Raw genomic sequence first — 14,359 nt, 5'->3', positions numbered from 1 at the left:
CCAACCTGAGTTGTGGTGTCTCGCTTGATCTCTTATCCCTGTATGTCCTGGAGGGCAATCTATGTGTGGGTTCTCTAAAAATGTTTATGTGGATTTGCTTATGTCTTTTTCTCCTCCTCCTGTTGGGAAAGGAGGGGATGATATCTTTGAGACAAGGGTAAGTGGAATAACTCATCCCGTCTTCTAATGGGAGTTTTTTGTCTGTCATTATACATTCCCTGAAGGTGTTGTTTCTCCCCATAGTCCTTATCTCTTTTTCTATGTACGGGTTTTCAGTGCTGCACTTTTACTTCCGTCTCCTCCAATGACTGACTCTCCTCTCCACTTCTTTCACTCGTATTACAACTCGGGATCCTTCCATCAGTAGATTGCCATTTGTAAACCTTACCATTCTTATAATCCATTTAGTCTCTTATGTATTTTTTATGTTTTTTATTTTTGATCTCAATATCCCTCTTTTGTAAAAAGTTTTCTACCTCTTTTATTGAAAACTTATATTCTTCCACCTCTTTAAACAGTTCTAGTTTTTCTTTTAAACCAAAAACAATTATAATAGGTGCCACGCTAAAATACTTCAAGTGCCAATAAATATCTTATAAGTATGTGTACATTCTCATATAATTACAATAAAATTAATTTGTGCATGTATTAAAAAAAAACGTTCAGCCAATAATGTGTTATGGTTGTGAAAACAATCCAATCCACCGCTTCACCCGTGAGGCTCTGACAAACAAGCTGCTCACCTTATGAATGTATTATTGAGGCAGAAGACACTTCAATATCCGATTGGCTTGTTATTTATTTTTTCCATGTGGGGTCTATTTATAAGGTGAGCAGCTTGTTTGTAGGAGCCTCACAGGTGAAGCGGTGGATTGGAACGTTGTCACAATCTAAACCCATTATTGGCTGAACTTTTTTTATATCTGCACAAAGACTTTTAAGCGTCAATAATAGAGACACACACATGTGGTGTTTCACAAGGACTTTATTTATTTATTTAAATGTTCTGTAATTATATGAGAATGTTCACATATTTATAATATATTTATTGGAATTTTAAGTATTTTAGCTTGGCACATATTATTATTTTTGTTTGTTAATAATTTTTAGTGCACGCAGCAGGTGTTTTCATTATCAGCGTGAGACATAATTTGTAACCTGTTTTTTTTTTCTTTAGTTCCTTAATGTACACTTCATCTAATTCTAGTTTACGTTTTTTTCTGAGTGTAAGCAATTGTAACAATTTTTCTTCACAATGATGGAAGAAAACGGTCCATTCCGTCTGTGATTCCTGGTCTTTCAAACCAGCATTTGGTGGGACATTCTATCTGAGACTTCTGGGGATGATGCCTTTCCCCAAATTATAATAAATTATCTTTCATGGATAATAATGTCCCACTATAAAATCAATTGTTTTTCTAAAGCATATTTTAGTAATTTGATATCCTGCTGTAAATTATTTCTATCCAATTTCTTGAGGCTAAAAATATCATCCAAATTTGCCCGTCTATTTTAAATAAAATAAAAAATTTCCTTGGCTACGGGAATAAAATGTAAATGTTTTTTTTCCAACCTGAAAAATTTAAACTGTAATTATGCGCTATGTAGAAGTAACCTCAACAAGCTGCTGTGCAAAACATGCCCAAAAGGCACTGGCAGGCTAGTAATATCACACTCTGAGTATTTACTCTTTCCGTGGGCTAATGCGTGGTGTTCTTTGACGCTGAAAATTCAACACCGCGGCATAAGAGGATATTGATCGAAGTGGAGGAGAAGGAACACGGGGATATTTGAATCATACTTTCCCTGCTTTATTTGACCCTGTAATATCCGATGGTCAAATCTATCTGGTGAGTGCATTGTAGAGTCTGTGCACCTATCACTGAAGAAAATGTGAACATGAAGGAAATCGATTTTGGACACCGTTTGTTTATTTAACACTGTGGTTCAATTTTTTTGGACTTTTAATATTATCTGTGGGATAGATAATAACCATATTGGGGCATTTTATTGATCACGATTTTTATTGATCCCGATTGTTGATTTATATTGTCACATTTTTGTATAAATGTATATATATTTATATACTCTGATCATTTTGGATTGTATATTTTATTCAATTTTACAATATGATTCACATTGATCACCACCGTTGATTTCATCACAATCTCCTATATTTGCATGTATTTCAATCATTTTGGATTTATTTAGTTTAAAAATTACATTGAGGCACTTTTTGAAGTTTGTTTGATGAACATTATTAATTATTAGGGATGCACCAAAATGTTGGCTTCCAAAACATATCGGCCCAAAATGGCACTTTTGGCAAAATGCCGAAAGTACCATCTTTCAGCTGAAATTGCGGTGCCTGCCTGGTTTCTCCCCTACCCGCTGGGCGCCGCTCTGTGTCCCCTCTAACACGGCAGGGAGGAAAGTAACCGTCAGAGGAGGCCGCGAGCAGATGGCATTTCACAGGAGGCCGGGCTCTCCTGCCGCACAGCCTTGCTTGGTCTCCTGTGACAAATCAGGATGGAAAGTGGTGTGGGGTCGAGACAGCTGTCACAGGAGGCGCAGCCGGCGGTGCAGGGGAGGAGTCACCTGTCAAAATAGGCCAAGCTCTCCTCCCCACACCGCGCTCTGGCTATGACAGCGAGTCAGGATGGAGAGCGGGTACAAGCAGTCAGTGATCAGTGATTGTAAATAATTGAGGACAGAGTATGTTTACTATATCCTCAAATATGAATGAATGGGATTGATCTACATCACTTCCTTTTCATTCATGATTGTGGACATGGTAAACATACTATCTCCACAAGTTATGAATGGACAGGAGCACTCAGTATAGAGGATTCCTGTTCATTTATAACAGGGGCTGCAGAAAAAGAGAATGAGGAATCTGTGTCCTTAATCTCTTTTTCTATTTTAAAAGGGAAATATCCGGGGTCTGTTTAGACCCCGGATATTTCCCCAGAGCCCCCGATGGTAAAGTTAAAAAATCTATTCTAAAATAAATAAATAAAAATATAAAAATGAAATATATCAAACAAATTTAAAGTTTAGGGGGAAAAAAAATTAAAAAGGTTAGAAAAAAATTGGTTTAAAATCTAATTTTGGTGCACCTCTATTAATTGTAGTTGATTATTTATTAGCGCAGTGCACTTTGATAATTATGTCCAACCAGTATTGACTGGAGAAAGTAAAGATCCAGTGTTCTCCCCACAAAGGTGGGAATGCGGAGAAGTAAAATAACCCATGCAGAATAAAAAATCTAGCAGAAGTTAAAAGGCATGTTAAAATAATATAACAATTATTATCCAGGACTTCACTAGAGTCTCTCCCATCCTATGGAACTCTTTACCCCAAACTGTCCGACTATCTCCCACTCTGACTGCCTTTAGTCGATTCCTTAAGACTCATTGCTTCAGGGAAGCCTATCCCACTTCAACCTAACCACTGAACTATCATTTCTCAAACAATTCATCCCCACACAGCTACCTCTTCATGTATCACTGGCCCCTCCCTTATAGATTGTAAGGCCTCAGGGGCAGTGCCCTCATTACCATCTTGTCTTGAATTCTATAGTGATTGTAATGTCATACTTATATTGTAAAGTGCTGCGCAAACTGTTGGCGCTATATAAATCCTGTATAATAATAACATAAAGCAGCTAGCAAAAACCTCCGTGTCAACATAATCGAGAAGGGGGAAACAGGATCTGTCCATAGCCGTAGAAAATTAAAAGCAATATCCTCCTCTGACATAGGGTCCATGTGTAAGGGAGAAAAAATGAGAAAACAGGACCAAACATGAAGTACAAATTGAGGGGCAAGCTGTCTTAAAATGAGACTCGGGATTCCCTCTCAAAGGGGCAAAATCAATCACGCTGGGATCCCCGGGGTCTGGGAGGTTTCACCGCAGGGGCTTTTGTGGTAGGATGGGCAAGGGGTCCTAACCTGGGAGTTTCAACCAAGAAATAGCGAGTTCCTTACAGAAGGCTGGAAGGTCCTCCAGTACCTTTAAGGTTACAGATTTACCATCTCTTCTCTCTATCAGGCTGAGCATAGGGAGCAACAGTGAAAGAAGTCCATGTTGTTGAACGATGAGCCTGGTACGATCCAAGTAAATCTGTGTCGGTGTTCCATCAAATTTAAGCATTCTCATGTTACATTCTTTCAACATAATATCTTCCTATAGATAATAAGAATTAATTCTAGAGATTACATGTCTAAGGTGCAAGAAGTTGCCTCTGGAATGAAGTGCCCTCTGGGCACAGTCGATCTCCATCCTATGGGTTGCAGGTTCACCAAGGATATTGTTAAATATAGCTTGTAAAGTTTCTTTCAGATGTTACGAACTGGTCGCACCTTAAGTCATATGTTGTTCCTGCAACTCCAGCTGTCCAGGTCCTCCCGGTGCCTATGTATATCTCTGATAGTTGAGCTTTGAGAGATCATTTGAGCTTGAAGTTTATGTATGCCCAGTTTTGTTGATTGGAGTTGTCATCCTCCATGGTTTCAATGTGGTGTGACTTTGATTTCCAAGAGATAGGTGTCATACTTCACTTGAATAAGAATGCAAAACTTGCTCTTCGCAGGTATAAATTTAATGTAGTCCTACCAAGATGTAGGTTCTTCTATCTCAGAGTCTGAAGAGGATATGGGGGAGCAGACATTGTAGATCGTTGGCAATAGGGGAAGCTTGGTAAAGGGGCACCGATAAACCTGGGTTCGCAGGTATCTGTACAAGTACAATTGTAACCATTCCAGGGCTCATACCATGCGGCATGTGTGACAGAGGAAGACTGTGGAGTCTCATGATCGATGGAGGCAGAGTTCTGCAATGGAGAGGAATCAAGATCTGCATAAGGTCTAGCTTGAGTCCCTCAGCCTGTTTGAATTGGGTCTCGCAAACTAGTAAGCCGCTGGGGTTTAGGAGCTGAGGGGATTGAATCACCAGTATGCAAGGCCACCACTCCATATACAACCGCTGAACCCATGGAGGAGGATCCAGAAAGGCCTACAGGTTGTTCAGGGCCTCATAAGTTCATTGCAGGCTCATGTGGTTCCAGGAAGTCCTGTGAAGTTAGATAGGCCTTACTGGGATCCACAACAGGGAGCCCGGAGAATCCAGGATTGAGGAGTAGGGTGACCAAGCATGTGGCTCTCCTCCAGAGCAAGGCAGGATGCCAGGGGTAAGTTCTAAGGTTGGCTGAGGACATGAGATCAGACACCATCTTGGTAGGCTGTGGTGAGAGTGGAGGGTCAGCTGTATCAAAATATACCTTTATGCAAGATGAGGCAGCTGACTGCAGTTGAGGTGGCACCAAAGACCTGGATGAACAGGATCCCTCATTTCTGCCTTTGATGAGGGAAGTAAGGCAACTCCAGAGCTGTAAAGCAGCAGGGTAGAGGGAGAGCTGTACAGAGGCCCATGTGCCCAGCTCAGCTCCTGGACACACCCTTGACCAATGCCCCCCTGCCCTATTCTAATTTGGTTGGTTTGCATAGAATTCACATTCACAAGTTCTATTGTCTCCTCCTCTTCATGCAGTTTATTTAATCTTGGTGTTTGCTTCTTATTTGTTTGAATTTCTTTTCTAAATGTATCCTTGTGTAGTTATATTTACTTTAACTCTTTATCACAATGCAGTTACTGATCTCACATTTTACATCTGGTTGTTGTTTTGTGTCTCTGGGCATTTATCTTATGTGTCTACCATAATGCCTCTGTGTTCCCAGTGCCTCCAGCTCTATATCTATTCTATTTGCATTATACTTTTTTAGCATACAGAGGCGATAAAACGCCCCGACGGCCTGAAGGAATAAGAAATATTTATAGTGCCGAATAAAAGGGTTGTCGAGTGATGTCCTTGCCGTGCATCTTCTACTTTTCGATTATGAAGTTTTTGTTGCGTCCAATTCTATTCTTTTGTTTTTCTTCATTCTCTGTGCTGTAATTTTTCACTTAGTTAAAGGCCATCTGCTTGGAGACAAATATTATGCCAGACAGGACACATTAATCACCGGATGAATGCTTGCTCTTTCTATTTCCATTTGTTCATGTTTAACTTTTACTGAGTTTAACTGTCGGATTTGGAATTGGTAATCTCCATATTTTGGGTCGCATGTTGTGTTGGAGAACTGCCTAGGAGACCCAATATTTCAATAATAATGAGCTCTTGCTTGTGACGACATGGTGATGAGTTTATAAGTTAAATGTGTATTGGGGTTGAGTTATGTTTGAGTGCGTTATGCTGTGTGACCTGGTTAGGGAAAGACTATCAGCACCATCCCTCGTTATCTTCCATTGTTCTCTGAGGGAGCTCAGAACAATGACATTCTGGTAAGGCTCTGCTATGGCTGTCTGGAGTTTGTTAGCAGGTGGACACCTGTGGTGTTGAGCAGACCGATTGTCTGGGAGGGGAGGGTGGATATGATGGGATTATTTATACTTGCTGTATAAAAGTTTGTGCAGTTGCTCAATAAAGCAGAGAGTTTGTTTCACCTACACTCAAGCCTTGGCTAGTGACTGGGGAAACTGGGAGCTAAGGATCTTCAGGTTGCAAGATCTCCTCAGCAAGGAAGAAGACAGCGGCGGACATACTCATCCTGAGTACGGGGGTCCGTCACATTGCTTATTTATAAAATTTGCGTGTGTGCTATGCTTTTCTTTTTATACTCATCTTTTTTAGACGTCTTCAGCCTGGTCACGTGACAAGAGGGTCCTCTTGCTTCTCAGATGTTCTTGAGGTTGTGATAGGTCCTCGATGATGCAGATAGTGGCTCTGATCTGATGTTGTCACTGCTCTTTGCATCAGCACACTGTGAGTGGAGGGAGTTGTGGTGATGTCCCTTGAGATCCCATGGTGCCGTGCACTCAGTGTGTCCGCAGTCTTCTAGGAATGATCCTGGGCATCATTAAACCCAGATGTCTGAGGACATCTTGTGGCAAAGAACATGTTCCACTAGGGGAGAGGGGGTGTGTGTTGTACAGCTGTGGATTACAGGTGAATGCAGCCAAAAAGGTAAGCAGAAGAGGTTCTCAGCTAGCAAGCAGTAGATATATGCAAAAACATTTAAAAATAGAAAAAACTTGCCAAATAGGTAAAAACGTAAGAAGAAAGGTATGGGGTGATGGATCTCCCAAAGTACTAGTTGTTTTCAGTCAGGTAAGCGGTGGGAATGATTACCCTCAGGCAGCTTCTTCAGAAGTGGTGGCCATTTCTCAGCTCAAGTAGGGAGTGTGCAAGAAGGAAAGCACCAGAAGCAGAACGTATTAAGTCCAGTTTTCATTTTATTCAGACTCGTATCATAAAAAGTCAACATGTTTTGGAGGCTCATTGGGTCCTCCTTCAGCAGTGGATTTTTGCAATTTCCTCCATCCATAAAAAGTTTTTTATAGCTATATTTGTTCTAACTGGGGAAATTCACCCTCTCTATTTTTCCTAGTGTTGAAAGTGAGGGAAAATCCTACATTTTGAGTTTTGACCGGAAGAGGACAAATCTCCCAATGGGGACACTTTGAATTGGGCTTTAATCTGCACAGGTGACGTCAGGTTGCTACAGGCTACACAGACACTCTTCTTCCCCCAAATGATTCCACATTATCCGCAAAGTGTACGATATCTCATAAACACTTATAGATTGGTAAGAGTGGTTAACCTTCTGCAACCCATCCTCTATAGCTGGAGGGATTTCTGCAGAGTCCTACCACACAGACAATCATCAGAGCTGACAGCATCCTCTCGCAGTACATCGTGCCAGCGTTTGTTGGTGTCACTCACCAAAAATAGCCTACCATCTCTTTTATTCCTTTTAAATGTTACTTTTTTCCCATTGTGCTGACAGTGTATTTCATCGCAGCTCATTTATCACTTATCGTCTGCTCACAGGGGTCACTTGTATACATATTTATGTTGGTGTTATTTGTAAAATAGACATCATTTATCATCAGAAGAGGAGGGCAGTACAGTTCTGTCTCTCACCCATCCCTTTTTATATTTTCTTTGCAATTATGTAGCATGTGCCCTTACAACAAGATGTTTTCCTCCAACAGGAATTAAATTAAAGGGTAACTAGAAGGGTTTTGGGTCATCTTTTTAAATGTATTTATTTATTTATTTAGAGTACCTTTAAACAGTAGGAAAAGGTAGGATCTGTCAGATTATTGTTGCAGTCTGTGTCTCCATTGTGGAGATTTTCTCTCGTCTCCCCAATTAAGTCACAGACAGGGATAAAAACCTGATCTTTCCCCACTCTCTTCAAAACCAAAATGATCTTTCCCACTCTCTTCAAAACCAAAAAAGACATTCTGCCTGGAGTTGAGCTTTAAGTTTATGAGTATTGTACTAAAGTTTTATATCTATTTCTGTTATGTCTAAAAGAAACCACATACTGAGGCTCGGGGCCCTGTGCAATGCATTATGGGATGGTAGGGTAGGTGTACTTCTCTCTATAACCAGAAAGTTGGATTTCTGGATGGCTCCACTGTCATTGTGTGGGGAGCACACTGTCAGGGTAAAAGTATAATGTGCTAATGCACTAGTGTCTCTTTTACAATGCTGGTCCTGGTTTATATTCCTTGCACTTACTAAAAAGAAGTTTCTTTTTAAGGAAATCTATAGACTTCAAGGTTTTTTTTTTTTTAGAAAAGCATGTAAATAATATTTCTTCATGGTAAATTATCCTATCAGTATTTGCTAATGATTTAAAACCTTGTTTTTATGTATGCAAATTTAATTTTATATACATGTTGGAAGCCATATTTGAACATTACATACTCAAGCTCTGCTTTCAGCTTTGTGGTGCTACATTATGGTTGTACTTTACTGCTCCTTCTTACAATGTGAGTCTTCTTAGAATTCCTGTCTCCCTCAGTGTACTCCAAGAAAATGGTTTTACCGTGAGTACAAAAATATTTATTTTTTCCTTTAGGAGGGTTCTCTTTTGCTCAGTTATTATAAAGAAAAAACATAAAAATTAGGAAACGTTGCAGGAGGTTCAGGGGTGTATTTTTATTCTGGACATGTCTTTGTGCGTGACTGATATAATTTAAACCTGTCTGCCCCTTTTTGTCTTTTTAGAGACTTTGCTGTTCTCAGAGTTTAGCCCTTTGAAGGACAGAAGGGGCACCGTCCAGCGCTTCATCTCTACTGTGGACAGCGTGAGATATTCCTTCCTAAGCAGCCTCCTCCTGATAGCCAAGCATCCTGTCCTCTTCACAGGTGAACTTTTAACTCCTGAGTATCCGTGGATCAATTTATATCAGTGTCCGTCTATATCCTTTCTGGGCTACTCATTAATTATCTGGTTTATTTTGTATCTTTAGGTGATTCAGGAGTTGGGAAATCCACCTTAATCCAGAACATGTTGGATAAACTCCAGAAGCCCGGCGGATTGTCTGTAAAGGCTGGGACTGTGCTGGGAGATGTCTATCTGTTCAATGATTCCAGGACAATCAGGTATTCTTCTGACTTCCCAGCATTGCTGTGAGTAAAATAATGCAGTTAGTATAATATTTAGCTCATTTAGACAGTGCTGTGTTTCCTTAGCATATTACAATGGACTTCACTATTCATATCAGTACCCCTGAAAATGCATCCTACCTAAAATCTCTACCACAATCATACACACACAGCAGTGATGTGCGGTACCTCTTGTTCCGGGCGAGGCATTCCCCTGCCTCGCCTCCAGCGCATCCCGCCCCCGTCGGACGAAGTCACGCCCTGTCAGGCGAAGCCCTGCCCCTGTCTGACAAAGCCCTGCCCCAACCTGTACCCAAGCTAGTGTAAAGGAGGAAGGGAGGAGACAGGGAGGAGCCTCCCTGTCCCTCACTTGCTCCTTACTTCTGGGGCATTGAGATCGATGGCCTCAGTGTTTTTTCTTTTTTTGATTGGACAGATTGGACCAATGGCGCTTTGCCTTTGGTCCAAGCCATCCACAGAGTTCACGCCTCTAACAAAGAGTAGAGGCTGTGACAGCTCTTGCCTCAATAATTAGGTTACACAAGCCCGCTGCTGTGTAAGCTAACTACCTGTCAAAAGCCGGATGCAGCGCTGCCTGTATTTAACAAGTAGAGCTCCGTCCATGACACGTTACACAGCGGGGAGGCTTTCCCTACTGTGTAACCTGATAGATGCCGATCTGAATGGAGAAAAAGCTGTCAGCTTCAGACTGTCAGGCTGTCAGCACTGACATCCTTCAAGGGGTTGGTAATAAGAGCAGTCACCCTGTTAAAGAAAAGAGAGTATCGGCGACTGATTGTCATTACCGGAAACCATTGCTCTAGAGGTCTTAGCTGCACATATTTGAGGAGGCAGTACACAGAAAAAAAACTGACACCAAACTGTTAGGATAAGAGAGTAGTTTGCCATTTAATGTATATTTGTGCTGACTGGAGTTTAGCTTTGCCTGCCAGTATGTTTTTGGATAGTGGTGAAGTAGCTGGTGCACCCAGAGGTAATGCACATAAACACAGGGAGAATGTAATAATTTGGGCAGTTTACGTGATTGAATTGAGTCCAGAACCCCAGGATGGCAAAGCAAGAATGCTAACTATCTGCTTATAGGTTTGGTTATTCCAATAACTTGAAAAAGACTATTTTACACCGTTATGAATGGTTTTCTTTTACTAAACCAATATTACAACCAATTTCTTGTTCGTGAAGAGATCTGTACATAGTGAAATAACCCATAGCAACAAATTAGCAATATTACTATCCTGAGGTGTGAGTTCCAGACTAATGAACGATTACTTCTGATTGATTGATGGATAGATAGTTACAGGTTACAACACATCATTGCTCTTGAAATTGAACGTATTGGTAACTTTACAAATCTGCATGAATACATTCCTGACATGTCACATTATACACCAGCTGTATCATTTTTTGATATGCCTCCACTTCTTATCTTAAAAAAAAAAAAAAAAAGGCTGTGAGCTCCTATCAAGGCCTGATAGGAGCAATTTGGAAGAATTATGTCATCAGTGTGCTGCAGGTAGAAGGAAGCACCACCTGAGTCTCTTTTCTCCCCATAAGACATCTGTATCTGTGTAAACTTGATCAAATGGTATAACTGCTTGTATTGTATATTTGTAGCCTTTTACAGAATATGAGATCAATAACAGCATCCATTTCTGGAGGTGATGAAGAGATTGCACTTCTAACTGAAGGCACAGGTAAAACTCCATACAGACTTTAGATGTTAGCCAGCCATGTGTTCTACAGATGTGTATAGTTACATCTGACAAACGTGCAAATGCTTGTTATGTGGAGCAGGATATCTTGCAAAAGTTCATGATGCAAGGTTATCTCAGGGTTAGGGATGAGTACACATTTTTGTCCTGATTTTGATGACAAAATTAGATTTTTTTTTACATTCACCAACATTTCACTCCCTGCCAGCTTTAATTATATTTTGTTGTTTATCAACAAAGACATTCATTGGACTTAAAAGAGAATAGGGCTTTTCCCCATAGTTCTCCTAAGGGTCACGGGAGAACACAAACTAGCGTTCTCCCGTGACCCAAAGCTCAGTATACCGCAAGCTACAGCTTGCGGTATACTGAGCCGCCGCAGCCGGGACGGATCCCGACAATACTGTCTGGATCCACCCAGCTGCGGGATTGACAGCTGGCTCTGCCTATCCAGAGGCAGAGCCAGCTTGGCAGGTGAAAGCAATGTAAGAATGTATAGCTGCAGAGTACAGGTATGAAGTGAACCTGTTGCTTTGCCCTGCATGGGTTTGTAACAGCTTTGTGAATTACGAACGTTAGCAGACTAGGAGGTTAAATAAATGCAGAAATGTACTCAATTTTTTTGCCCTAAAAAACACTTTAAATGTAAATCCCAACATTTTAATGCGAAAGTCCCGCTTGTCCCACCTTTCAAGCCTTTCCTTTTAGTCCTTTATAGGCGACCTCTTTGACGGCTCTGTTCACACCTAGGCGTATCGAATATGCGTGTTTGTCGCGCGTTTCGTGACTCGTGTTTTTACGATTCGCGGTAAAAACGCGTGACAAACGCGCGTTTCCGAGGGCTATATGGCTGTATCCCAGGGGAAACTCGCAACAAAAACGCCGCAAAGAAGCTCATGTACCTTTTCAGGCGTAGGCCGTTTTGTAGCGTGTTCAGACGGGCTGAAATACGGCAAGGTGTGAACCATGCCCATAGAAAACAATGGGATTTTCATGTTTGAGCGTTTTGTAGAGCGTTCGTAAAGCGTTGAACGCGCTACAAAACATACAGGTGTGAACCAGGCCTAGTGAGGCTCAGGACATTGAAGGAGGTGCTACACTAGATGTATACAGGATGAGCCAAGATTTCTGTTTAAACCCAGCTGCTTATTCCTTGGGATCTCTAAAACATTGTAAGAGTAACCCTCTGCTGATACATGTTTTAATTTTGAACTGCATTGGTATGTCACAGTACTAGTACATAGCACGAATGGTAACATATTATGCCATCTTTTACAGAAGGGTCACTCGCTGGGCGAATGTCAGCCACTGACTCAGTAAAAAGAAAACTGAACCAGCTGCTCGTTTCCACCATTCAGCTAGGACCACACACCAGTCCAGCCAAAATACAGAGCCAAATCCTGAGTAAGCTGGTGAAGAAGGGCCGGGATACTCTCGGAGCACCAAAGTCAAAACAAGTACGAATAGCAAGTTGACATTCTTCCATTGGCAATGCATGGCCATCAGGGGTGGATTTACCATAAGTCATGGTAGGCATGTGCCAATAGGTGACAAAGAGGCGGTTTTTGCCTGTATAGCTATTGGCCACACATTTTTTCCCATCATGTGTGGCTAAATACAGTCATCCCTTAAATACTTATTAACAAATTGCCACATATTCAGAGACATGTAGTAGAAGAAGAAACTATTCTGTGTACAGGGAATTTGCATCTAAGCTTCTTTGCTATGCTACACAAGTCAGCATGCATACAAAAGCCACTGAAAGTAACTTTAAAAGAAACCAAAGCAAGTCAACGTACAGTGGCCGGTCCGCAGGTGGTTAAATAATACATTTTTATAGAAGTCTATACCTGAAACCAAAAAGCGGGACAGCTGATGAATAACAACTCTTCACTGTAATTTTTTTGCATCCATTTGTCTTACACTGGCAAATGCACAGAGACTAGATGACTTTTCCCAACTCAGGTAACTTTTGTGGCTGTTTCCAGGCAGAGAGACCTTAGAGGTTATTGATTAGAGCAGAACGTCTGCACAAGTAACGGATTGTTCCCATTCCTTGACAATTGTTACTTTTGTAAAAAAAATGTTATGCTTAAATGGCAGAAACTTTCCAACATCCACATTTTCATCACTCCAATAAGTGTATTATTGACCATTTGTCACACATCTATACCTAATTAGTGCCAGTGTATATGGCTGACTTTCTTTTCTCTCTCTGCTCCTGAAATTTAAAGAAGAACTCCGGGGAAAAATTATCTTAAAGGAGAACTATGGGGTAAGTGTTTTTCCTCATAGTTCTCCTCAGGGTCATGGGAGGACATAAACTAGCATCCTCCTGTGACCCAAAGCTCAGTATACAGCGAGCGGTATACTGAGACCGCCGCAGCCGGGACGGATCCCGACATTTCCATTCAATCAGCATAGAGCCGGCTTCCTGGCCAATCAGGAAGCTGGGAGGCGGGTCATTGCTCGATTGGCCAGGAAGCCGGCTCAATGCTGATTGGCTGGGAAACAGGTTTCTCGGCCAATCACAATCGAGCGGGCCAAACAACATGGAGCCAGCTTCCCGGGCAATTAGGACGGTGGGTAATGACGGCCGCCTGGCTTCCTGATTGCCCGGGAAGCCGGCTCCAAGCCAGTGGAAGCACCGGTATTGGTACTCTGTATCAGCAAGTACCGAAAGCAAAATATCGGTACTCGTACTCAATACCGAAAAAACGGTATCGGTGCATCCCTAGTTCTCACCATAATGTACCTGTTAATGCAGACTGCAATGACATGCATTTTGGTTGTGTTAAAAGTATACATGCTTGAATAGCCTACCCCAGCTCAGCAAATCAAAGCGCACCGGACCTTTCCCCATGGGTGCAAACATACACTTTTGAAAAGAATTGACTTTCTGTTCTCTATAAAAGACAGTGCGCATGGTGTGCAGCATCTGTCATAATCTTCTGTAACAGGAACGTGTCATCTGAGAAGTGCCAAAACATAGATTGGACACATCCTCAGGAGATACTGATAGCCATGTGTAATTATTCATTTAGAAGCTCATTACTGAAAACAAAGATTTCAATAAGCAGCTGGGTGTCACTTTGCTGTCTTTTCTGCAAATTAGATAATTTGTTTTTTACATTTACATGCACATTTTCCACTTTTTGCTAAT

General features: G+C 41.4%; 1 protein-coding gene across 1 annotated transcript in view; it reads left to right on the top strand.

Moving 5' to 3' along the window:
* Positions 1–14,359, top strand: part of DNAH14 (dynein axonemal heavy chain 14) — a 188,228-nt gene that overhangs the window by 111,821 nt on the left and 62,048 nt on the right. Inside the window, 5 exon segments of the mRNA XM_018556494.1 lie at positions 7,685–7,772; positions 9,083–9,223; positions 9,328–9,460; positions 11,099–11,178; positions 12,475–12,653. Of these exon segments, the coding sequence (XP_018411996.1) occupies positions 7,685–7,772; positions 9,083–9,223; positions 9,328–9,460; positions 11,099–11,178; positions 12,475–12,653 (621 nt within the window).

Source organism: Nanorana parkeri, unplaced genomic scaffold (genome assembly GCF_000935625.1).
Source record: "Nanorana parkeri isolate BGI_ZX_2015 unplaced genomic scaffold, ASM93562v1 scaffold240, whole genome shotgun sequence".
NCBI classification, from domain to species: Eukaryota; Metazoa; Chordata; class Amphibia; order Anura; family Dicroglossidae; genus Nanorana; species Nanorana parkeri.
Note: the sequence above shows the minus strand (reverse complement) of the source record. Positions and strands in the feature narration are given on the sequence as shown.